Genomic DNA, 25,687 nt, shown 5'->3' with positions numbered 1-25,687 from the left:
GAATAAATATGAAGAACTCCTATCCTTAAAAATAATGTTATATCATTTTTTTAAAAAAATATCGTTATACTCCTTCCATCCCATTTTAGATATCCAATTTAACTTTACACACATATTAAAAAAATATTAATTATCTTTATCTTTTCATGTTTTATCCCTATTAATGATAAGATAACTAAAATAAGGGTAAAATAAGGTATTTAATGGAAAAACATTCCAAAAATAGTAATGAGACTTTTTAAATAAAACATCTCAAAATGGAATATGAGACTTATTAAATGTGACGGAGGGAGTATAATATTATTTAGACTAATATTCTTAAAACTACCCATATATACTTTTTTTGCAATAACACCACGACATTATAATTTCGTCAATTGCACCCTCATTCGTATTTTTATATTTTAATAGCACCCATCCCTATCTGCGAGATCCATCGCTTTGTCTGAGACGAAGCTTGCAGGGCTTCTTGTCACATGAAGCAATAGGTCGGTGTGGCGGCCTACAGGGGAGTAGGGTTGGTCGTTCATCGGAAGAATTTTTTTTAAATATCGTTCAATTAAAATTTAAAAAATTAATTATATCCCTAATTTATAATTTTTATCAATAAACAAAATCCATGAAGAATTAATTCGTTAGATATTATAAATTTTAAGATTATTTTGAACCTTTTTCCGGATAAATCTTATCGTATTAGCTGCCACATAAGCAACTTAACTTTTAATATTTAACAGAAGAGTTTATTTGTATAATTTAGAAAATATTGTTCTTTAAAAAAAAAGGTTTAACGAGTCCAAAATTAATTTAAGAATTTATGCCTATTTTTATAAAAATTACAAGAGTTTTTTATTCTTTACCTAATTAAATAATTGAATTAATTTTATGTAACTCAGTAGAAATAAAAATGAACAAATAATCACTTTATCCCCTCAACTTGGCATAAAATATCAAAAACGTTTAAAATAGAAAAAAAGAATCTTTTTTATCCTCAATTTCGCAAAATTGGTACAAAAACCCTTTCCCCATTCTCACCCATCAAAGCACTGTCCGGTTTTTATTGTGGGTTTTGTTTCTAAGTGATTTTTGATGCCAAAAGGTTTAAAATGATCCTAAATTTTTTAAACATTTTAAATTAATCTCTAATAATTAAAACAAAATCCCTTCAATTTAAAAATTTATATAACAAATTAATCTCCCAATTTTAATTTTTTAACAAAAAAAATATTTTAATATTTTATTTAATTTATATAGATATCCATATTTATATAAAATCAAAAACCATAAAAGATTTATTTTATACACGATAAAACAATTTATTCATCGAAACTAAAAATCGACCCTTCAGACGGTGAATCTGTTTATCACAAAATAGAGGAACAGACCCATAATATATTCATCACTTTTATTAAGTGATGAACTTCGGTCTATTCATCACATTTCTTAATGAAAGTGATGTACATACCACTGTTCATCACTTTCATTAAGAAAGTGCATCATTTACTTGATGAACAATGGGTTTTTGCTCCTCGTTTTATGAGGAGCAGAATTATGAGGAGTAACAACTCTTTCTTTAAGAAAAGGAGCAGCATCTCCTCTTCTTATATGAAATTTTAAGAAATTAGTCTTTTAAAAAGAATATTTAAAATATTCTTTAAATTAATTAAAATTTAATTATGATTAATTAGCAATTAAATATAACTAATGAGAAATTCATTTTCCAAATTAGTCTTTTAAAAAGAATATTTAAAATATTCTTTAAATTAATTAAAATTTAATTATGATTAATTAGCAATTAAATATAACTAATGAGAAATTCATTCTCCAATTATGATATGATATCGGTATAAGAGTACTTTTGAGCCGGTTTTACCAAGTTTAGGATAAAAGTGATCTAATTTTTTTAATTTGTATTTTTTTAATATTTTGTGCCAAGTTGAGAGAGTAAAGTAATCCTTTGTTCTAACAAAAATTGAACTAAGAATTTCTCCGTCATGATTCATGAATATGCAATGCCGGTTCATGTTAGCGATTTTGTACGGGTTCAATTGTTTGGGCATGGATTCTCAAGGACTAGTATAATAGCTTAAATTTTTAATCATAAAAATAAAAAACACTTTAACATTAGCAGTGTGATGTCACTCTCTCTCTAATTCAAATTTCACTTTTTCCACACTTTACTTTATTTTCGGTTTTCCTCTCTTTTTTAAGCAGCGCTTTCTTCAACACTCCACCACACTAACCCAACTCCTCTGTTTTCCCTTCAAAACCAAGCTCTGTACTCTACCTTCAATGGAAGAAGCTTCATCACCACTCCCCCACCACCTTCTCCCACAGCCTTCCCCAAAACCCTACAAAAAAAACTTAGTCACAACACTAATGGAAGCAGCTTCACTCCGCACTCCTTCCTTCAAAGAAGACACTTATTTCATCACCCACCTCAAATCCTCCGAGAAAAAAGCTCTCCAAGAACTCAAACACAAGCTTTCCTCCGCCTACGCCGACTCCGAATCGCCGGATAACGGTTGCTCCATGTGGGGAATCCCTCTCCTGGGCGGCGCTGAGAAAGCCGACGTGATCCTCCTCAAGTTCTTACGAGCTAGAGATTTTAGGGTTCAAGATTCTTTCAACATGCTCGAGAAGTGCTTGTCGTGGAGAAAAGATTTTAAGACGGATACTATTTGCGACGAGGATTTAGGGTTTAAAGAACTCGAAGGGCTCGTTGCGTACATGCATGGCTACGATAAGGAAGGGCACCCGGTTTGTTACAATGCTTACGGAGTTTTCAGAGATAAGGAAATGTATGAGAGGATTTTTGGAGACGATGAGAAGCTGCAAAAGTTTTTGAAATGGAGAGTTCAAGTTCTTGAAAAAGGGATTAATTTGTTGCATTTTAAACCGGGTGGTGTTAACTCTATTATTCAAGTTACCGATCTTAAAGATATGCCTAAGAGAGAGCTTAGAGTTGCTTCTAATCAGATTTTGTCTCTGTTTCAAGATAATTACCCTGAAATGGTTGCTCGTAAGGTAAATTTTTAACTAATTAAAAATACCCATTTTTTAGTTTTTTTAATCTTGTTTCTTATGATTTTGGTTTTTGTTTGTGCAGATTTTTATCAATGTGCCATGGTACTTCAGTGTGTTGTATTCAATGTTTAGCCCATTTCTTACTCAAAGAACTAAGAGCAAATTTGTGATCTCCAAGGAAGGAAATGTTGCAGAAACACTTTACAAGTGAGTTTTTTCGTTTTTAACGTAGATAGGATTCCGACTACTAGAGTCTCAATCGTTAGATGTTAGTTGCAGAGGCGGGGTTTGAACCCACGACCTCGTTTTTGTTGTTTTTTTAATTTGTTCTTGATTTGATGATGATGATCAGATTTATAAGGCCGGAAGATATTCCAGTGCAATATGGAGGATTAAGTAGGCTAAACGATTTGCAGAATGGCCCACCTAAACCAGCTTCTGAGTTTACTGTAAAAGGAGGGGAGAAAGTGAACATTCAGATTGAAGGAATTGAGGTAATTTTCTTGATTTGAATCAAAATTTTGTACTAAATTGAACAAGTTTGTGTTCTTATGGGTGATTAATTGATTAATGAAAAATCAGGGTGGTGCAACAATTACTTGGGATATAGTGGTAGGAGGATGGGAATTGGAGTATAGTGCAGAGTTTGTACCAAATGCTGAAGGAAGCTACACAATTGCAGTGGAGAAGCCAAGAAAAGTAGCTTCATCAGAAGAAGCGATACATAACTCTTACACATCGAAAGAATCCGGAAAAATGGTTTTATCCGTCGACAATACGGCCTCTCGGAGAAAAAAGGTTGCTGCTTATCGATACTTTGTCCGCAAATCTACTGCTGTTTAGTTATAGTTTGCTAATTAAGTATAATAACAGAGTTCGTTGTTTTTTGTTTTTGCTTGCTTTGTTTTAGTTATTTTCAGAGGTTAATGAATCTTAGTTACTTTATTAAGTGTCTAGTTTTGATAATGTACTAATTTGATGTATAAAACAAGAATGCTGGGTACTACTAATATTTTTGCTTTTATAGTATTAAGTAAAAGTAAGATCAAAGTTTAAATTAATCTATCTCTGTTAAAAAAAAAAAAAAAGTAAAAGTAAGATCAAACTTTCTGGTCTTTTTGGACTAAAGACATGATCTTTGGCCTTCCGGATGTGGTGTTGCTTTCGATTTGAAAAAAACCGAACTGAATTTGTTTTGTTTCCACAATCAAACTTAACAGAATTTCAAGGCAAGTTCTTCAAATCGAGTGGAATTGAACTAATTTGTGCGATTAATTTTTGTGGTTCGGTTTGTATTAAAACTAAAGTGTACATTTCTGATGTTCAAAATGAAACCGAAATGAAATTTGTCGATTTGGTTATTCGTTTGGTTCGATTTCTGCAAATTCCTACATTTGGGTGTGTTAATATAAAGTATGCCTATGATTTTGCTTCTTTAGGATTTGAGGTATCTAGGCAAAATTCAGGGGAGAAGGTTGAATTTATGTGATGAGTTTTTGAAAGTATGGAGCGGCAGAGGGCAGTGAGTATATAAAAGGGTAGTGGGGGATTAGCGAGGTTCACGGGCAGAGTGTAAGTGTGAATAAAAGTGTTGGATTGATGATGACATAACATTGATTCTTATTGTGAGTTTTGTCATTTGGATGCAGACATCATTCTCCTTTTTATGCTTCTTCTTTGCCCATAATCATTACACCCAAGGACCAATCTATGCTCTCACCCATTTTTATGGGTTCCTCTAATTTCTGTGTTGGTTTTCTAAGCTACCCATTTTATTCTGGATTGTAAATTTAGGTGATAGGGTGTTCAAAATTGATTATTTTGGATTGGTTTGATTTTATTTTATTTTTGAATTTTTTTTTATAATTGAAGAGGGAAAAGCACTCGTGGGAGAATCGAATTGACTAAATTAGTCAATTTTGCTAATTTGAATTTAATAAAAAAAAAACTATAATATACTGCCAATGCAGCTTATTAATTATTTTAACAGAAATGTCCAACTAAAATATATAATTATTTAAAATCTTGTTTAAATGATTGTTTTTATAAATTAAAATTAGTAGCAATAGATTTTATTTGAAGAAATTATAGTTACAATAGTTAATTAATTGAAAACTTCTGGGGAGACGTAATTTCGGGGACGTCTCCCCCTCCCATTTCCGAAGAGACGTTTCCTGGGAACGTCTCCCCAGAAAGAGGGAGACATTGCGTCGCCCCTCTGGGGGACATTCCCAGGAAACGTCTCCCCAGAGGGGAGACGCAAACCGGGGATGTCTTCGAGAAAAAAATTTATCAGGAAATTACTGTCTCTTTCTCAGTTAGATTTTGACATTTTCACTTGAAATTTTTGTTATTCATTCTTCGTGTTTGAATGTGAGTTGAGAGGATTTGAATATAAGTTTTAAAATTAAAAACAGGTAAAAGGATATTTTGATAAAAAAGAAGAGCGGTATCAGGTAAAAAGGGGCGGTGTACAGTAATTCAGTAAATTTATCACGCTCCATAAACAATATCAATTAAATTTATCAAACACGTATCACATCACATGTCAGTTACCGGCTACTAACAAACAGACTCATATCCATGAATTTAAACTAAAAAGTAAAAACCATATGAACAGACTAATCAAACCTAATCTGACCAATTTTGTTTTAATCCATATTTTTAATCAAGTCAAAGTTCTACTGAATTTCTAATGTTATCCAATGGATATATCAGTGTATCTTAGTAAAGAAAAACATAAATCAGCGCCTATGAATCCGTTGTACAACTGTTCCACTCAAAAATTCAGACTCAGATTTTACATTGGGAACTTGGAAATCCGGTTCAAACCTGCAGATTCTGTATTCATCGCCATTGCTCAGGTAATCTATATCTGTATTTTGCTCTTCAAATTTTATATTCACTAGTCAATATAATAATTTGTAATTGAAAAAATAGTCCAAATTAGGCTGGATTTGATCGGTATTGGATCTTGTAGTTGCTCAAATTAATTGGAATAGCCATTTATATGGAAATTTGGATATAACCTTATTTTAAGGTTTTCTGTGTAAAGAGTAAAGTTCCTGTTTCCAAACGTACGTTTTTGAAACATCCAAAGTGTACGTTTTTGAAACAGGACACGTTGATTGAATGAAATGTACATGCTAGCTGTGAGTTGTTTCAAAAGTTTATTGATATGTTAAACATCTAATGATATGAGCAATTAGGCGACTGAATCAGGTGGTTCTATCAACCTCTTGAAGAATTACAAATTAGTGTACAAAATATACAAGAATTGAAAAGAATTAAATGAAAACAAAAAAAGAACCTTGAAATCTCACTGTTCATAGGGTTAACCCCATCTACTTGAAACAAATTTTGAACTAGAAATATCACTTACACTCTTGGATATGTTTCTAGGGCTTTCAATCATTTCTAGCACAACTGAAGCTTGCTGTTGAATCACAAGCACAAGTGCAGTGCATTGAAAATCTTTAGATGCCAACATATCTCCAACTACACCTAACTCTTCTAACTCTTTCCATTCCGTTAGTCCCGATAGTAGCGAAGAATTAGTATCGTGTCTTCTTCCGACCACCATTAGGTCAAAATTCATGCATACCGCTCTTAACAGCTTTGCTGTTTCAAAACCTTGGGATATCATATGCTCTTCGAATCCAACGCAGTTCCTGCAACCCGCTGTTCGGTGCTTGAACTCGTTAATCATGTTTAAATCTCGTCGTCTCTCTATCAGATCCGCATCACTGTTCTCTTGCATCGAGACTAGTCTAATCAATGTTAGCTTCACGTAAGGATGCGTTGCCATTCTTGCACCGTATGCCAGTGTTTCGCGGTCGTCAGGTCCCCCGAGGAAAATTATGCAGGCACTTCTCATGGCTTTACTTGGAAGAATAGATCTTTTTACTTTCCCACTGTCGAAGAGTATGCCAACGGAGCACGGAGCTTGTTGGAGTATGTTTTTGTTGACAATTCTGATGGAAGGATCGTCAGAATGTAGAAAAGGGAGAAGTACCAAGGTTGAAGTTTTCGCTAGTGCCATGGAACAAACGGCATCGTGCAGAGTCGGATATGGAGCGTATGAAGTGAAGAATTGGTTCATAAAGAGGCCAGCATTTCTGTTTTGAATTTGAGAAAATGCATTGATTATGTGATTGATCTCGCTTTGTTTGTTAAAGGATGGATTTGGAAAGATGTCGGTTTGGTGTGGAATGAGAAGCGGGACAGTGCCGGGAGGAGAATTTTTTAGGCTCATAACACAAACCTCAACCGGGTCTTGTTTGGTGGGATGAGAATCTTCAAGAATGCCAATAATGGAAGGGACATTGTCCTGTTGATGGATGCAGGCAAGGATTCGTAGTTCGGAACTAGATTCGTTACTGTACTGCACCGTGCGCTTAGTGTAGGCAACATATCTTCTTGAAGGATCATAGAAAAGTTTTGCTAACCAAGAGAAAAGTCCTGCGTGTAGAGCCGTTGAGAAAACCAGGATTGTAAAGTTCTGATCTGTGATTAACTGCACATTGGTTTTAAGTTTTAATTAGCTATACAGAGGAAATTAAGTCCTGCTGAAAAAAGAAGTAATAGACTCATATCCAATGCTCGGAAGTCTTGAGTTCGAATACCGGTGAGGTGTAACCGAATCGAGTCAACTCAAGATTTACTTACGATTGACTCAAAATGAACTTGATATTAATGGAGTCGAGTTCAAGCTACTCGAGCTAACAGTCGAGTCGAGTCGAGCCAATTGGATTCTCAATTATTGTACCGAACTCGAATTCGATGAATTGAGTTCGAGTCGTATTTTAATTGTTAGAGTCGACTAGAGTTTGATGTTAATAGTGTTTTGGCTCGGTTCGACTTGATTACGTCCCTAGGAGGGAATCAATTTACTGAAAAAACAAAAGTGAAAAATAGAAGAAATGAAGATGGGGCTTACACCAAGTCTATTTGCACGAGAGTAGAGTTGAACATCAAACAATCCTTTGCAATTCATGATGAAGCCAAGTGAGACAGCATCAGAAAATGGCATCTTGAAGCAATAAGCAGGAATAATGATAGAGGCAAATTTGGAAAAGCTGGCTACAAACATTATCAACTGAATAGCACCAAACTCATTCTTTCCTACAACTGATATATCAGATCTTCTGCCAGCATCAATCACATAGCACGGGACTAGCACCGCCTCCACAAAGCAATCAAGCTTCTCCATCAGGCTCGAAACTATCGGCGGACCGTCGGGCGTAGCCATCCCCATTATTACAGGCGCAAAGTAGAAATGCTGCCCCGTAATCTCACTACAGAAAGCACATATAAGAATCATCAAACAAATTCCGCACACATATGACTCTTTGAGCGGTTTCCCATCCGGAGTTCGTCTCACCATCCCTTGCATTATTGGGCGAAAAATGAAAACTATTATTACAATTACGGCGATTTTGCTTAATTGAGCTAATACCAGACCCTCTTTCGAACCCCTTTCTAGATGTTCTTGAATATCAAATAAAACTTCTAGAAATCCCCAACTACTTATTCCGCTGATCATCGATGAAGCTAGAGCAAGGCGGCCTAGTTCCGAATTGAGGAGCTTGAGATCCGTGAGTACTACTAAGATGACGTGAAAGGAAGTAGTCGATACAAGAGCTGCTACGGCTGGAAGAGTAGTGAAAAGTTGACTGTTGTGTTGGTAGAATTCTCTAAGAAAGTAAGAAAACAATGTGGCAAAGAGTAGAGGCACAAGGAGTGATGTAATGCCGATAACAACCGCAAGTTTTCCGCATTTCTTCATGATGCTTATATCTATTCGCATACTAAGAAGATACAGAAGGAACATAAAACCCATTGCTCTAAGTACGCCAATTACTTGAAGACCCTTTGCTGAACTACTAAATAGTTTGTAGACAGTATCATTCCTGGAAAGCAATGAAGGTCCCATGGCAATTCCACCCTGAACAACGAAATCAACCGATAATCATAAAAAAAGAAGATTATTTTTTGGTTTAATTTTAAGAAAAACCTTATAACTCGAAATCTATAAGCAATAACAATGCAAGCGCCACAACGGCTAATGAGTAGAAAGAATGTAGATTCATTACCATAATCTGTGGGATATATGTCTGCTGTCCAAAAGGCTTGAGAGCAATCTGAAAGAGTATCTTGAAGGTATTAACTAAAGAAATCTGTAGCATAACTAGTTGCCAAGGCCACTCTGCTGGATTTTTGCCTTGTCGAAACTGCATTGAATTATCCAATGTCGCCGCTGTGCATAACACCGGCATACGATAACTCCGGGGAGGCATCCTGTAGGATGCACCGTTTCGTCTTTTATTTTATAAATCCCTCGCGTCTCCACAAAGAAAACAAAAACCAATAATTACAACACGAGATCAAGAAATGAAAATGTGGATTGTTGTTCAAAGAAAAATACAAGATCAAGAAATGAAAATGTGAAAGAAAAAGACATCAAGAAATGAAAATGTCCGTTGTTAACAAGATCAAGAAATGAAAATGTCTGTTGTTGTTCAAAGACAAAGACGAGATCAAGAAATGAAAATGTGTGTTGTTCAAAGAAAAAGAAACAGAAATTTGTGCAGTTAAGGAATATTTTGGAACATAGAATGATAAATTTGCATGGTTAGAATTTGAAGAAAAGATTATGGGTTAGACACATTCTTGATGACAGAGAATTATTAATTAATTAATTAATTAATTATAGGTTAGACATATTCAGATAAATTAAATTAACTACTAATTAAACTATATGGTCATTGGTCAGCCAGCCAATGAATGAAAATAAGAAAAAAGAAACTTAAAAACTAATTTAATTGACCAATTTTGATATTAATCCAATCTCAAATTCGTGTTAAGTACTAGTATAATTTATATACTGTGGAATTAACAATGGCCCATTAAATTAGGATTAGTCTTCATGTTGTTAATATAACGGAAAGAACAAAATAAAAAGGCCAAATATCCTAAAAAGGCCAAATCTTTTATAAAAGTTTCACAAAAGTCCTGACCTTTCAATTTTATCGATTTTGGCCAAAAATAAATTATTTGATTTCAATTGTGGCCAACTCTCAATTTGATTTCAATTTGCCTATGTGAAGCCTATGTGGCATTGCCAAATATTAAAAGGTCAGAAATTTTGTGAAAACAAATAATTCATTTTTGGCCAAAATCGACAAAATTGAAAGGTCAGGACTTTTGTGAAACCAAATAATCAGTTTTTGGCCAAAATCGACAAAATTGAAAGGTCGGGACCTTTGTGAAACTTTTGTTAAAGGTTTGGCCTTTTTACACCATTTGGCCAAATAAAAACTATATTTTAATACTTCAACCTGTTAGCGTTACTAAAATGAGTAATGCTAAATTATGTTTGGATCATGAACTTTAATGTGATTTACAAATAAAATATGAGCTTTAAAATTTAGCAAAATCAACACCCAACTTCTATGTTTTAGCAAATCGGAACACCAAAAAAATTTCTGTTGAGAAAAGCTAATATGGACAATATAATATATACTGTTAAGGCATTCATATCAACGCATTCTCAATGGAAATTAAGCCGATGATATGAAAAATGCAAAAAAAGAAAAGAAATGACGATTGATTTTATCAAGTACTCCCTCCGTCCCACAAAGATAGGCCGTTTGGACAAACACGGAAATTAAAAAAAAATAGTTAGATTAGATAAAATTAGTTTATTCATGTATTTTTCCATTTTAAACCTTTAATAATTTTTTAAATAAATTAATAATATATTGATGACTAATTTTTGTATTGGTGTATTTTGTATTGGTATTAAAAAATGGCATTTATTCCATATTGGAATAAGGAGCAATTAATTAAGTTGAATATAACAATGTACATTTATTAGGGGTAAATAAGACTTTTAGGTTTAAAATTATTAACCAAATATAGAAGGTGGCCTATAATTTGGGACACTCAAAATAGAAAGGTGGCCTATCTTTATGGGACGGAGGGAGTATTAATGTTCGTGATGTAATTGCAAAACACGATAAAATTCATAATTGTTTCCTGCAATTAGTCTGAATAATAATACATCTATAAAATTGATTGATTGTATAATCGCTAGTTATTGATTGTGGATAATTTTCTCTCTTTCGATTTTCGGTATAAATTTTTCTTTTAATTGTATGACTACAATTGTTTTGCATGATCTGAGATTTCGAATTCAAACCAATCAGGATAATTTGGTTAAAGAAAACTTTTAAGAGACATTTAACCGTTAATTATTTCACCAAGGACCGACTGTTTATAATCTTGTTGGTGAAATTGCATAGTTTCTTGCATGAAATGTGATGAATTAAATTGAAAATTAAGTTGAAGCTCAGAAAAACAAAAATAAATGTCAAAGCTCAATAGACATAGTAAAAGATATTGGAAAAATAACAATTATATTCTTTTGTTTCCTACGATATGAGTTATCAAACACACAGTATGTATCAGTATCAATCCAATATAACATCCGACCAAAAAAAATCCAATAGATCAAAGTAAAATAAAATAAATAAACAAATTAACTACATTAAAATTGTGTATTTCCATTAATCATATTTACTATTACTATTTCAGAGAAAAAAGATTAATGTAAACCATTCAAATTAGGGATCGACGGCACCAAAACAAGAGCATTAGGGTTCTCGGGTTTGTGTATTTGTACAAGAAAAAAATGTGTATTTGTGTATTTCCTCGTCAGCTTTCCAAGATTAAATTTCGAGTTTGATCATCATCATTGGCATCACCATTGTCAATTTTCAGGTACAGCTCCAAACTCCTTGGAAGATTTCCGAGATCGAGGATACTTGACGGCAGATTTTACTCTTTTGACTCCCTCAGGGTCCTTGGTTTTGGCTTGTAATGCTTCGTATCCGTGGCCTCTAGCTTTATGAGGAACTGCCGCAATTTCAGAGCGATGAATGCTTGCTCTGCTCACTTCAGAATATGTCTCGGCTAGTTCTGTGTGATTTGCACTGACTCGACTCACTTCAGAGAACGATCTGGTTAATACGGTTCGACTTTTCAGGAACAAACATATGACTGCACAATCGTCTACCCTGCATCCTGGATATTTGCTTCGCCATGCCCGGACTGCGTATTTTATCAACATTTTCGCTGCCATTGATCTCTTTCTTGCTGATGCAACTATCCTTATCACGTCGTAGTTTGATAACACATCCCATATCTACAATAGACAAATAAATATTTCAAGAATTTTTGCGGTCGTAGTTCTAGTTCAAGTCCGTATTTCAGTCGAGTAGTTAAAGAAAATACATCAAGAAATTGAATTAGTAGTTCTTACCCCATCGGTTGCTAGAACAACGAATTCATCATTTTTGGTTAGTCTTCTGTAAGAAACTTCCGGAGTTGAGATAAGACCATAATCTTTGAGACAGAAATCTCCGAAGGCTCTAGCCATGGCTAAACCAGGACAATCTTCATCCGGCATCCATATTCTGAACACCTCGGGTTCTTCTGCCATGGCAAAAACTCTGCCATTGCTATTCTTGATTCTTTCAGCTTCACCTGCAATGTTTGGCTTCAAATCGACGGTCAGCTGCACCGGAACCAGTTGGCTTCCGTTGCCTCTAGTACATAGAACAGCTCGAGAGTCTCCCAAATTTGCAATTATCAAGTGACACCCCTGAAATATAGAAAATAGAATATTGCAAACAAGAACACAAATTATTTGTTAGGCAAAATCAATTTTTATTTCTTGGACATATAATCTTTTATTACTAGAAAGAGCGCAAAATGTGTGTAGTGAATCAGAAAGAGCGCAACATTTAGAGATAATCTATGAGTCAGAATGAGCGCAATTATGAGCATACGTGATTTTGTATGACTAGAAAGAACGTAATATCTATGCAGAATCAAATCATAAGGCTTGAAAGAGGTCTACAACGATGCATTTGATACCGTTTTCAAATCAAAGCCTTAAAAACAATATGTTTACGAGTCATTTCCGCTTATATATTCCTCATCCCACTAACGATATACGACGTTTAACATAATAAACAAGAGAAGTTTAAGAAAAAACCTGTTTAACAACAGTAACAGCAGTAGTGCCACTGCAGAAACTATCAATGCTAGCATCAAGGCTGAGTTCTTCATCCATATCTTTGAAGCATTTAACAAAGCTGGCCTCCCATGAAGATAACATCATTGTCCCATTCTTTTTTTTATTATTGTTATCACTATTATCACTATCTTTGCTCTCCTCACTATTAGTATCATCACTATCATCTCCGTCACCATTTTCTGTTTGATATTTTATGGTGTTTGCCTGTGATAGTTTTATAGCAGCAGAGAGTCTCGATGGCAATGTGTCACGAACGTGACGAGCGACTTTGTGTCCGTACGGTCCGTGCCCGTCGAATACTCCACAGAAGAACATGTCCTTGGTTCCAATAAATTCCTGCAACCAACTTCAAATTTTGAGTTTTATATGTTGGATTGCCAATCTTTCATCACATGATTAATTGTATTAGCATCATAATTTTTATTTTCAAATAGATAACTTGATTCCAAATGGGGATAAATGGAATGTCCCGGCTGCCATTTTTGTTGCACGGAAACAAAACATTGAAAAATACTAAACCAAAAACAATGAAATATTTTTTTTAAAAAAAATAGGTTATGAATTTTTAAACTTGAGAAGCATTTCATGAAATCAAGACGAAACACCAACAAATTTTAATGCAACATAAGCTATCGTCCAAAACCATATATGCAAAAAATAATAAAATTAAATTTTCCTTGGAAATTAACCCAAATAATAATACATGAATGCGCAAAACTTGTCGAGCCTTGTAGTTTCAACGTTTATTTCCGTTTGAAAACGATTAAAAACCTCTGAAAATTTATATTCATAAACTATTCTGTTAAAAAAATTTACCATTTCATCGTTTTCTGTTTCAACATTTTATCGTTTATGTACAACATAGATCGACACGACGCCATTATCATCAATATGATCGGATCATGCACGAATAATATGTTTTACGAGGAAATGAAATTGAAATAAGGAGATGAAAATGAAGAAATGTAATAAAAAATGAAAAAGAGATTAAATTACCTCCCAAACAGTCATGGCATCTTGATTAACACCTTTTTTACCTTGTTGAGAATACATAGAAATAAATTTAGAGGCACCATGCAATCTCATTTTAGCACCAAAATCACCAATTCCCACATAATCATCATCCTCACCACCTTCATAATAATATTCTTTTTCTTCAACAACATCCTCCACCACCCCTACTACTTCTCCAAAATTTGGTTCTTTACTACAACATGTTCCCATTTCTTTTTTTCTTTACTTTTTTTTTTATCTTTTATAAATGCATGGCAATATCAATTCCAACAAAAAATATATTCTTGGAATTGATATTGATTTTTTTGAAAAAAACAAAAAAATGTTTTTCTTCTGGGGAAAAATTTAATTAAATAATGAAAAAGGTGATTTTGTTGGATATGGATCTGATAAAAAAATAAAAAAATGCCAACTACATTTTAGGATTCATGAATGGAAAACGGCATGTTCCTCGTTTTCAATTTTTGTTCTCAAAAATATTTAATTTTCTTTTTTTTCTATTCTCTAACCTTCTAATTAAAAACGAGCTGTTTTCGCTCATACATGACTAAATTTAATCTAAATACACCATATTTTATCTTTGTTTTATTCATTTTTCACTCCCTCTATTTCTTATCTTTTCTTTTTATTTATCCTTTTAATTTATTTAAAGGAAATATTATTTTTTTGCACTTTGTTTGTGAGTTGTGAGGCCAATCTGGAAGTAGTTTAGTTAATCTTTGTTAATTAATTAGTTTCTGTTAATAATAGTCATTGATCATTCTTTTTCCTACTGGCCAGATTATGTTTCTTTTTTGCTTCATCTTGCTAGTTGTAAAATATAGGAAAATTTATACTAGTGGTGTCTGAACTTTTTAAAATCTTATATTTAGGTGTTTATACTTTTGTTTTATTCATTTAAGTGTTTGAATTTGTTTGTTTTGTATCAAACTAGTCTTTATAACCTATTATGGCGGGTTTCATAGGTTAAATGGAAATATATTTTTGATTTTACTTTTTTGTAAATCATTCTTTTAAAATTAATTAATTTTAATTCAATTTTTTTAATAAATATTACATAATAATTTTATAAACTCAAAAATTAAACTGAAAATAAAAAATAAATCAGAATAGTTAGATAATTACAGACTTATACAATTACCAAGCATCGGTTGGACCAGTCTCAAAAATATTCATTCAATAGATTTTTTCTTAAAAAAATTACTTAAATCATGAAAGAATCCGGAGAAATCGATAAACACCGCCCAAAATCGGTCAAAATTCGGTTGGCGATTAGTCCAATTGAATTTTCAAATGTTGACGCATGATCAGACTGGATCAGACTATGATTTCAATTCCCTTCTGGTCCAGTCTATTTTTATATTACTTATTTAATATGAGTTTTTTTTATTTATTACCTTATATATTTACTAGAATTTATATTTATTTAATTAATATTAATAATTTAAATTTATTAATAATAACAATGAATTTAAGAAATATAGAAAATGAAAAGAGTGAATTAAAAAAATATTAGAAATCAATTTTAAGTTTAGCGAAATAACCAATGAGCTATGGATCAAATGATATAAAGCGTTGGGCATCAAACTGTTAAGGTCGTGGGTTCAATTAATTCTTCCCACAAGCATTCCATCCCTTTCTAATTATTAAGAAAAAAAATTCTCAAAATAATTTTAAAGGACATTTCTACTAGATTTTCACGTTGGGAAAACATGTTATAATAAGTTACAAGCAATCGTTCAATATAAACAAACAAATTTATACACTTAATTGAACAAAAATAAGTACACACAAAAATAAAATATTTTAAAAAGTTCGAACATCATTGATGTCATTTTTTTTCTAAAAAATATTGTTTAATCCGATAATTCTGTACCAACTAATGTAATGACATTTCATTTGTTCTAATTTTATTTTACAATATACATAATTAAAATAAAGAAAACCACTAAAATTATATAATATATCAAGGGCCTAATCACTCAAAAACCCCTCACCTTTAAACTTTTTCTCAATTCCACCCCGATGTTGAAAATTTGTCAATTTTACCCACTTTTGAATTTTCCGTTTTCAATTGTACCCCAATATTTTAATTTTTGTTAATTTTTTTTACTTAAATGATGAAATCATTCAATTAATTAAGTCTAAACATGAAATTAAATTCTTTTTTATTTAAAAAAGTACAAATAAGTCCTTTATTTTTAAAAACTAACTAAAAACCATAATCAAATTAACACTAATTTAAATTCTTAATTAATTTAACTAAATTTAAATAAATTTTAAAAATATACAATCAATATATGCGAGACATGGAGAATGTTTTAAACAAATTTCCAAATGCAAAAGACGTTAATTTAATTTTTTAGGGTACAATTGAAACACAAAAATGCAAAATAGGGTAAAATTGATAAATTTTCAACGTCAGGGTATAATTGAAAAGGGACTAAAAGGTCGGAGTTTTTTAAGACATTAGGCCATATATCAAGGGACCTATATTACTTGAGTGAGAATTAGTGTGAATATAGAAAGATTAAAGGTGTCATTTAAAAAACTCATGAACTATATACCAAAAAAATAATATCGCACTCAATGTTACTTTTTTTTTGAATTCATCGGATCTCATTAAATTGAATATGAAACAGTTACATTTGTAAGAAATTCGGGATAATTTGAAAACTAAACTCGATGACCTGACATGGAACAGACAACATGCTGCCTGATTCGCAGACCTTACTTACGAAAATAAAAATAAATTACTAACTGTTTCGCGAATTAAGTGCCGTCTTCAATCACTTTTCGTTCAAACTTCTCCAAACACCCGCAAACTCACTGCATCCGATTCAATCAACACTTGATATAACTCCTTCTAAAAAAGAGACAACAACTCCTTCTAAAAAGGAGACAACAAACCTTTCACAGAGAAAGGAGAACAAACCTTTCATAAAAAAAGGACAAAGTAAAATATTCATAAAAAAGACAAACAATAAAAAATAGATAAAACTAGTATAGCTCATAGACGAATCCATTTGTTACTGAAAGATCTTTAATCTATCGTCGCTTCTTGATAATTGAATTGCGCTTCGTGATAAATTTTAATCCGTCAGAAAAATAAAAAAGAATTGGCTATTTATTATATTCTATGAAATTAAAATAACATAAATAAAAGGGATGGCTACCGTCAATAGAAAAATTAAGCCATTGACGGCTGCCGAAGAAAAATAAGAAAAAAAATTTAGGTGGCTAGGGTTTGTTAGAAAGAAAGTAAAATACAGAAACATCACTCAATGTTACTTAGTTTGGCTAAATTACATATATTTTAGCTTGATCTTGATCTTGTTAAATATCCATTTTAATATATTACAACTGCTGATTTAAAAATAAAAAAACTACCACAAGTTATTCTCCTTCTGTTATATTTCATCTTCTTCAGTCCATAACAATTAACTTCATTCAACAGTTTCTAGAAATATATTGTTTAAACTTAAAATCTCATCTAATAAAAAAAATATTCTTGTGTCTTTATCTACATTTATTTGATTTTGTTATTAGCTGATCTCATTTTCTAAATGATAGGCAAAGCAACCAGGATTGGACAGGATTGCATGTTGGGTATGGGGAATTTACTTTGCAACTCTGCAAATCCTACCATAAATATGTTCCTTTCTCATCACTCTGATATCCACATTTAGTAGGACCTGTAAGTTAAAGTAGAGCTGGAAAAAAAAATAGAAAATATAAATAATAAAATTTATTCGTAATTGATTATTTCAGAAATGTGAGTTTCTATTAGATAATGGAATCTAAATTTATAAATAGCCAAAATTTTATGATCCTAGAACAGCTGCTCAAGGTGCCCGAAAAAGATTTTGTTATATCACGATATGCATCGCCGCAGACTCCTGCTTCCAGAAATTTTTGCCAGCTATCTTCAAAATATGGCAACTTTCTCCTTCTGGAAGGCTAAAACTCAACTGTGATGCCTGTTTTGAGGCCAAATACCAAGTAGCTATTGCTGCTGTAGTTTGCAGAAACCACAATGGCAATCTGATTTTTAGAGGTGCCTGTATCGGTTTACATTGGCAGCCGAGGCACTAGCGCTCCGGGATGCAGTTAGAAGTGCAGTCCATTCAATCTAGCATCAAGTAGATTTCGAATCTGACTATAACACCAATGTTATTTCGTGGAATATCAAGTCTATAGTGAAAGAAACTTGCTCATATCAGGTAGGATCCAAAACAAAGTAGCTGACTGGGTTAGCCAACGGAGGATGGTATCGAAATCCACCTCCTGAGCTTAATATTCTCGTATGAGTTCTGGAGAATTTCAGAAACCATACTTAGAAACATAGGTTCCTCAAAACGGAAAAGATACAATTGCCGTTACAAAAGAAACATCAGGGAGAAACATAACATTTCTTCATCGCGTCCTTCCAAGGAAATGAGTACAACGGAACTGTACTTTTATAAGAAAAATATGTGAAAGCTTTATAATTATGAAAGCATTTCTAGAAATATAAACGAAATGCCAAATATAGGTATCGGAAAATTCCCGTACAACATAGGTTCGAACATAGATTCGCTGCAACACAAACAGTTTATTCAATGCCAAACCCTCAAAAACTAAAAGGCTTTCCCTACGACTTCACAATGAACACTGATCTCGTCTGATAAAAATGCAGGAAAATTAATGAGAATAACAATTAACAAGACAGAGATACTGAAAGTTTCATTTGCAGATGCAGTTCTTATATATAAGACAGACAGTTTGAAAACACATAATAAAACAGCTTACAATTGCACTGTAATGGAAACCCTTGAGGGAACCTATCTTTCTTTCTTTCTCACTTTTATCTAACAAATAAGATAATTGACAAAACAGCTAAAAAACCTAAAAGAATTGTTACAGGAGATGTATAGGATACCAATCACCAGTCACCACCATTGATGAACAAGAACTCCGCTTTCTCTCAACGAAGTGAACAAATCCAAGCATTGCCCGTAAGTTTTTTCGTATTTAGCACTCCTCTCACCAGGACAACATCTTTGCCACCTATTATAATGGCATTCAAGAAATATTTCATCAATCAAACAAATCGCGCCACTCTCGTATAGCCTCGGAATCAAATCAAATTCAGCCCCCTCGACATCCATCTTCATCACAACAAAATCCTTCTCTGTTACAGTATTCTTCAGCCACTCTGCAAAATCAAACCCTTGAATTGTATCTACTTCACCATCAAAACTTCCATCACTCTCCTTCTCCGACGATGTCGATGATTTCACAGGCTGAATTCTTCCCATTCCTCTTTGTCGATTCTTAATCGCCTTACCCGGATCATGATTAATCTCAAAAGTCAAACTCTCATTTCTCACCCACGCCGCATACGGCAACAATGTAATCCCTTTCTTTAACTTATACTCTTCATAAAAAGCCTTATCCGCTTCAATGGCATACACTTCAAAAGTCCGGTTTTGCTTAGGGTATTGTTTCTTAAACCAACTCCCTATACTCGACCCGTAACTCCTAGCACCAACATCAACATAAACATATCGATTCTTAAAACTAATATCAGCCATAGTCGGCAAATACTTCACATTCTTTATATTCTTCTTCAGCGTAATCCACGGCTTCAATGGCTCCTCCGGAATCAACACCTCCGCATCACGAACCAACGCCCGTTTATGCTCTGAAGCAGCACATTTCTTTCCCGAACTACCCTCGGTTGGAAGCAACTGTAGTGTCACCTTTTTTTGAAGAACAATTTCTCTAATATAGAACATGGAAGAATCAAATCCATCTAAATCGCGCGATTTAATCAATTTGCAAGAATTAAACAATTCAAGAAACGAATTAAAACTATAACTATCTTTAGCCCTAACATGAACAACCACAAACCCGTCAGGTTTCACCACCCGTTGGATCTCCGCCGCCAGATCCAAAGGCCGTAAAATCTTATCAAACCCTCCGTTACCGGAGAAAACAAAGTCAAAGGTATTATCACCAAACGGAATTAAATTCGTTTTGCTTCCAACCACAAGCGGCTTAAACGCTTTTTTAGAAATTCCGATACTGTCCTTCACACCAATCTCCTTCAACGCAAACACATCCTTACCGACCGGCGTCTCGACACATAGCGATTTACCGCTCGGCGAGAGATAACCGTCCGTTATCAGATCTTGAAACACCGATGAATAGAAATTAACGGCGTTGATCCAATCTTTGCTCGTATATAGATCCCCGGTGGTCGCACCCGCCGGTTTAATCGCGTTGTTTGCAGTAGAAGCGGCGCCGGCAGTTCCGGCGGTTGCTCCGGTGATAACATAGCTAAAATTATCAGGTAATGAGAAGAAACAAAAGTCGCCGAGATTGCATGTCTCGCCGGCGATGGTGACGATGTAAGCGAATCGGACGATGATGATTAGAAGCCCGAATAGGAGGACACGTGTCAGTACGTTACGGAGGAAGCTTGGTTTTGCTCCTGGTTCCATTACTAGTGTGTGTTTGTATGTATCAGTCTCTACAAAGAATTGAATTGACGAAAATTAAAAAAGAATGAAAGAATAAAGTGTGGGAGTGTTTGTGTGTGTGAAAATAAATTGAGGGACTAGCGAGAGCAGAAGCGAGCGGAGGTGTGGTTGGCTCCGACGAGGGATTTGAAAGTGGAGTGGATTGGGAAATAGATAAGGAAAGGAGGGGTAAAATGGGTAAACATGATTTATTATTATGTAGTTTGAGATGTTAAAATTAGTGTTACGATGGAGAAGAACAGGGTGGAGAAGCCATTAAAGGGGAGTGAGTGAGCTTATTTGGGTTTTGTTTTTGTTTTTTGATTTGTTGGTTTTGTTTTGTTTTTGAAGAGAAATAGATAAAGGGGTTGTTTTGAGGGAAGAAGACGAACGCGGGGTGGTGGGGACACCGGTTTAGCCGGTTGATACGCGGAGTGGAAAGGGAAGGGAAGTGTGTGGAAAGTTGAAAGTAGGGTGTTTGTGTTTTGCCATTGATTTGTGTGGTTAATATCAGGATTGCCACTGCCGTGGATTCAAATGACACAAGTATTTTCCGGCGAGAGATTTTTAGATAAATACTAGAAACACATAAAATATTTTAGGGTTAATTGCATATAAAATCACCAGTTTTACACGAATTTTCAAAAATAACACGACGTTTAAAACGTGTCAATTCAGGGAATCATCTTTCATTTCTTTTCAAAAACAACATGGGTACGTTCTTTGATAAAATTTTGCCGACTTGGACAGCCGATGAAAGTGCCACGTATCACGCCACGTCAGCAAAAATGCCACTAAAAATGTGCACATGTTATTTTTGAAAAGAAATGAAAGGTGGTGCCCTGAATTGCCACGTTTTAAAGGTCGTGTTATTTTTACAATTTCGTGTAAAGGTGGTGATTTTATATGTAATTAACCCAATATTTTACAAAAATATTCACTTTATAAAAATACTATCTACATAAAATATACCATTATTTAATCCATCCCATTCGTGGGATGTTAAGTTTATAAATTAGATAGTAAAAAGGTATAAATTTACAGATCAGACTATGTATTAAGTCATTCTATGTATGAACGCGGCCGACATGTTATATATGAATTTCATCTCTTTTTCTAGATGGTTAGTAATATCTTCTGTAACAATGAATCAAAAATGTTGAGGGCTATTAAGAGACTTTTTATTTTTTTAACACATAAAAGTTAATCTTAACAATTGCACTAAATTTTAAAATATTATCTCTTTACAATGAAGAAAAAAACTCTCATTTTATAGATCAACAAAGGACCGAATTGGATTTTTAATTTGTATACAAACACAATATTGAGTTAAGTTTTTAATCTATAGATCAACGTAAGACTTATTTCAGTTTTATATTTATAAGTTAATTGAAAAGTTGACGATGAAAACAATAAAATTTTAAAATACTAGAACAATGCCGAAATCACAAAATAAAATCTCGAGTCAAAAAAATTTCTTCAATCCAACATTAATAAAAATGACAAAAAAAATTATGAGTCTGTATTATAATACAACCTCTTATTGTATAAAAGACATGTGCTATTAATTACACTAAGTAAATACCTAAATTTCCTTAAAAAAATACTAGTAAACACCTAAATTTATTCCAAGACAAATACATCTACCATATAAAATGGAAGTTAAAAATGCTCATTAGCTCCATGAATGTTTTCAAGAATTCAACAATCTCATGATACTTCCTTTTCATTCCGTCGACATTATATAATTTTATTATATCTTTTATGTTAAATGATAAAAAAACTAGTGGCTCTTGTATTCCAATGCCAGTATTTCTTTGTATATATCTTAATTATACACTTTACATTGTCGTCTTCATGCTTATAATAATTGAAAAGGAAGTTGTTTTTTAATCAATATTAAAATTTATTTCCAATTATTTGCGTTTTCAATATTTTATACAAAAAATAAGGATTGGAATTCTCTCAAGTTCAAAATGAACTTGAGGAGGTCATGTTCATGATCTACACCGTTCATTACAAAATGAACGGTGTAGATCAAAAAAGCACAATTTTAATCAAATTAATCTACACCGTTCATTTTATAATGAACGGTTTAGATCGTGGACATGACCTCCTCAAGTTCAAATGAACTTGAGGGAATCCCAATCCAAAAAATAATCACAATCATTGCATAGCAATAATAAATGCCGCCGGCAAGCAGCATGTGTAAGCAAGAACCAAAAACTATACAGTAAACAAATTTAGATTATGTATATTAAATTTCCCAAGAAATATGAGTGGATCAACAAGAACAGGATCAGAATCCAATTGCGTATATGTGAAAATAACAATTTCATATAAAAATAGCTTATATTTACCATATTAAATTGGACTTAACATACTAAAACAATATTGTTCTATGTAGTTTTTTTATTTAATAATATTAAAAGGCCAAATATTTTTAGCATTTTTATCACATCTATCTAAAATTTTAAAATTTTATAAATATATTTTAATTTAATAATTTTTTTGTAATTTTATTAAAAAAAATTCAAAAAATTTAACTATTTCAGTTTCCAATTTTCATAATATTATTTTTCGAGGTATATAAATTGAACTATAACTTATTGATATTTTATGTATATAGTCCAATGATCTATTAGCTAGCTAAAATACCTACATGAATGATTACTTTTAAAAAAAATCATTTAGTTTGGAATGATCACTCATTATTATGGAAAATTGATTCATTTGTGTTGATAATCAAGGTTATGTGTTTGAACAATATGATTCAAAAAAATGTTTTTGACAATAATATAAAAATAATAAAGAGAAGAATAAATTATTTTAATTTCCTCGTATATTATAATTCACACTTTATTCTTTTTTGAAAATCAAACGATTTAATTACTCATTTTTATTTTTGTCAACAATTTAGTCCTTTCGTCCACTTTTAGCGTTAGTCAACAGAGTTAAAGGATTAAATAAAAAAATTAATTTTGGAAAACGATTTGACTTCTATTTTTGTTTTTATTTACGATTTCGTTCTTCAAATTTGAAATTAAGGTACTTTTAATTCTTTTGACTTAGTTGACTACTATTAAAAATAGACGGAAAGATTAAAGTGTTGATAAAAAAAAAGATCTAAGTCGTTTGATTCACAAGCGAGAACGAAGTGTGAATTTTGATAAATGTGAGGAGATTTAAAGTAGATTGTTCATAATAAAATTATGTTTAACCTAAGGAAAAGTAAAGTGGATAATGAAAATAAAAATAGGAATGGGAAACGAAGGATCTAAAATGGGTAACATCGCCCAAGTTAACCGGATCACTCAGTCATCCCACGAGCTTTTTCTTGGCCTCTACCCATTACCAGCCAAGCACGCCTTCCACACCCTTCCAGCCGGTGGACCACACGCCGCGTTAGCCGTTATATGCCTTTTCTTTATCATTTTAATGCCCATTATACCCTTCTTTTCATCATCTGAGCCCCCCCATAAAAAAATAGAATAATTATACAACGCAACGGTTGCGACACATCATTCGTGCAACAAACCAATGAGGCGTTAGATATGTGCAAATGTTTAATGATAAAAAAATAAGTAATAAATAAAGATTCCCTATCGCAAATGATTATTGGCTTGATGTAAAAATGACGTGGCACATCCGTTATGTGGGATAAACACTCAAAAAAATAACAAAGAAAAATGTAAATTAGTTTCTTAAATAATGATCTGTATTTTAATTAATTATTGAGATGGAATTCCGTGTTGGCAACTCTGTATACCGTTAAAGAAAGGGTTTTACACGTGGCACATGTTTTTGTTTAGTTGTTGGTTGACACAGCTGTGGCTTAGCCAATCATTTAATTTCTTTTTAAAATTTCCTTATTAGTTGATTTTTTTTTTAGAACTCAAAAACCAGCATCAACAACAGGTACTAGTGTTGACTATTTGTATATAATCAGCAATGCATGTGAGCAATTATTATTATTGTTTGGTTATATTAATTCTTTAAAAAAAAATTTGTATATTAATTTAATTACTTTAAAAATTATAAATTTATAAAACAATACAGCACATGATAATAATCATAATAAATAATAAAATTATTTAAAACACATTATTTATTAGATTTTAAATTAAGTTTACGTGTTCATTGATTAGTTTTTTTTTAATTTAACACAAATTTTTAGTTATAATAATCTTGTACACCAACTTTTAAATTTGTGCAGATTGGAATATCAAATAATTTTTTATTTAAAAAGTTATTGAAAAATGGACGTTGGAACAATGTATATTCCGGTGTCCATATTAGCATTTTCTTTAACGAACAATAATTTGATATTTTGAATTATAAAAAACAATATTTGATATATTAAATCATTTAAATTAAAATTTTATGTTAAACTTGAGGTACATATAAAATTGGCTTAAAATCTGAAAAATTACCGACCTTTTAATTTTTTTTCAATAGCACCCTCACCTTATAATTTTTTCAATAACACCCTATTTTGTATTTTTGACTTTCAATAGCATTTTAAAGTAAAAAAAATTAGATGATTTGATTACTATAAGGATGAAAATTTTCAAAAAAATTAAATTTAAAGGTGAAATCATACTTTTTTCTACTTGAAGAATTTTAAATAAGTCTTTTAACTTAAAAAAAAGTACAAATAAGTCTTCGATAAATGAGTTTAATTTGATAATTTATGATGCTATTAAAAGTCAAAAATACAAAATATGATAAAATTGACTGTTTTACAAGGTCGGGGTGCTATTGAAAGCCAAAAATACGAAATAAGGTGCTATTGAAGAAATTACAAGTTGAGGGTGAAATTAAATTTTTTTTGAAATATCGGTAGTTTTTCAGAACTTAAACCTATAAAATTTATAATTTTTAGATAATATAAATTTCTTTTAGATGTGGGGCATGGAAGAAAGTTGCAGAAATCTGTCGGCATATTTAACGGCTTTCTCATCCCATTGTCTGGATTGTAACTACTTTTCCGTTTTGTTTGCCATATCTAGATCATCCATTGTCTAACCGCGATCAT

At 32.4% G+C, this 25,687-nt stretch overlaps 4 protein-coding genes across 4 annotated transcripts; 1 reads left to right on the top strand and 3 right to left on the bottom strand.

Annotated features, from left to right (window-relative positions):
• Positions 1-2,135: 2,135 nt before the first annotated feature.
• Positions 2,136-3,967, top strand: LOC126665760 (patellin-6). Its single transcript, XM_050358657.2, has 4 exons — positions 2,136-3,024; positions 3,107-3,231; positions 3,377-3,518; positions 3,607-3,967. Exons 1-4 carry the CDS (start codon positions 2,290-2,292, stop codon positions 3,865-3,867), a joined length of 1,263 nt encoding a protein of 420 aa, XP_050214614.1. The 5' UTR covers positions 2,136-2,289; the 3' UTR covers positions 3,868-3,967.
• Positions 3,968-6,229: 2,262 nt separating this feature from the next.
• Positions 6,230-9,679, bottom strand: LOC126666290 (cation/H(+) antiporter 27-like). The gene is made up of 3 exons (XM_050359305.2): positions 9,120-9,679; positions 7,964-8,971; positions 6,230-7,540 (listed from the first exon to the last, which is right to left on the bottom strand). Exons 1-3 carry the CDS (start codon positions 9,321-9,323, stop codon positions 6,359-6,361), a joined length of 2,394 nt encoding a protein of 797 aa, XP_050215262.1. The 5' UTR covers positions 9,324-9,679; the 3' UTR covers positions 6,230-6,358.
• A 1,843-nt stretch (positions 9,680-11,522) lies between these two features.
• On the bottom strand, positions 11,523-14,591 carry LOC126666292 (probable protein phosphatase 2C 65). Its single transcript, XM_050359306.2, has 4 exons — positions 14,126-14,591; positions 13,088-13,465; positions 12,350-12,691; positions 11,523-12,232 (listed from the first exon to the last, which is right to left on the bottom strand). The coding sequence occupies exons 1-4, from the start codon at positions 14,351-14,353 to the stop codon at positions 11,798-11,800; spliced, it is 1,383 nt and encodes a 460-aa protein (XP_050215263.1). The 5' UTR covers positions 14,354-14,591; the 3' UTR covers positions 11,523-11,797.
• A 4,266-nt stretch (positions 14,592-18,857) lies between these two features.
• LOC126664318 (uncharacterized) lies at positions 18,858-21,004 on the bottom strand. Its single transcript, XM_050356661.2, has one exon. The coding sequence runs from the start codon at positions 20,629-20,631 to the stop codon at positions 19,075-19,077; it is 1,557 nt and encodes a 518-aa protein (XP_050212618.1). The 5' UTR covers positions 20,632-21,004; the 3' UTR covers positions 18,858-19,074.
• Between the last annotated feature and the right edge of the window lie 4,683 nt (positions 21,005-25,687).

This window comes from Mercurialis annua, linkage group LG1-X (genome assembly GCF_937616625.2).
Source record: "Mercurialis annua linkage group LG1-X, ddMerAnnu1.2, whole genome shotgun sequence".
Taxonomy (NCBI): Eukaryota; Viridiplantae; Streptophyta; class Magnoliopsida; order Malpighiales; family Euphorbiaceae; genus Mercurialis; species Mercurialis annua.
This window is presented reverse-complemented; position numbering and strand designations above follow the sequence as displayed.

What these genes read in the sequence shown, in the direction of transcription:
- LOC126665760 (XM_050358657.2), top strand. Translation starts at nt 2,290, where the DNA reads ATGGAAGAAGCTTCATCACCACTCCCCCACCACCTTCTCCCACAGCCT. An exon ending in CTGAAATGGTTGCTCGTAAG is followed by an intron (nt 3,025 to 3,106) that starts GTAAATTTTTAA and finishes TTGTTTGTGCAG; the next exon opens with ATTTTTATCAATGTGCCATG. An exon ending in GTTGCAGAAACACTTTACAA is followed by an intron (nt 3,232 to 3,376) that starts GTGAGTTTTTTC and finishes GATGATGATCAG; the next exon opens with ATTTATAAGGCCGGAAGATA.
- LOC126666290 (XM_050359305.2), bottom strand. Translation starts at nt 9,323, where the DNA reads ATGCCTCCCCGGAGTTATCGTATGCCGGTGTTATGCACAGCGGCGACA. An exon ending in CATATATCCCACAGATTATG is followed by an intron (nt 8,972 to 9,119) that starts GTAATGAATCTA and finishes TTCGTTGTTCAG; the next exon opens with GGTGGAATTGCCATGGGACC. An exon ending in CTCGTGCAAATAGACTTGGT is followed by an intron (nt 7,541 to 7,963) that starts GTAAGCCCCATC and finishes ACCAATGTGCAG; the next exon opens with TTAATCACAGATCAGAACTT.
- LOC126666292 (XM_050359306.2), bottom strand. Translation starts at nt 14,353, where the DNA reads ATGGGAACATGTTGTAGTAAAGAACCAAATTTTGGAGAAGTAGTAGGG. An exon ending in ATGCCATGACTGTTTGGGAG is followed by an intron (nt 13,466 to 14,125) that starts GTAATTTAATCT and finishes AGTTGGTTGCAG; the next exon opens with GAATTTATTGGAACCAAGGA. An exon ending in CTGTTACTGTTGTTAAACAG is followed by an intron (nt 12,692 to 13,087) that starts GTTTTTTCTTAA and finishes TCTATATTTCAG; the next exon opens with GGGTGTCACTTGATAATTGC.
- LOC126664318 (XM_050356661.2), bottom strand. Translation starts at nt 20,631, where the DNA reads ATGGAACCAGGAGCAAAACCAAGCTTCCTCCGTAACGTACTGACACGT.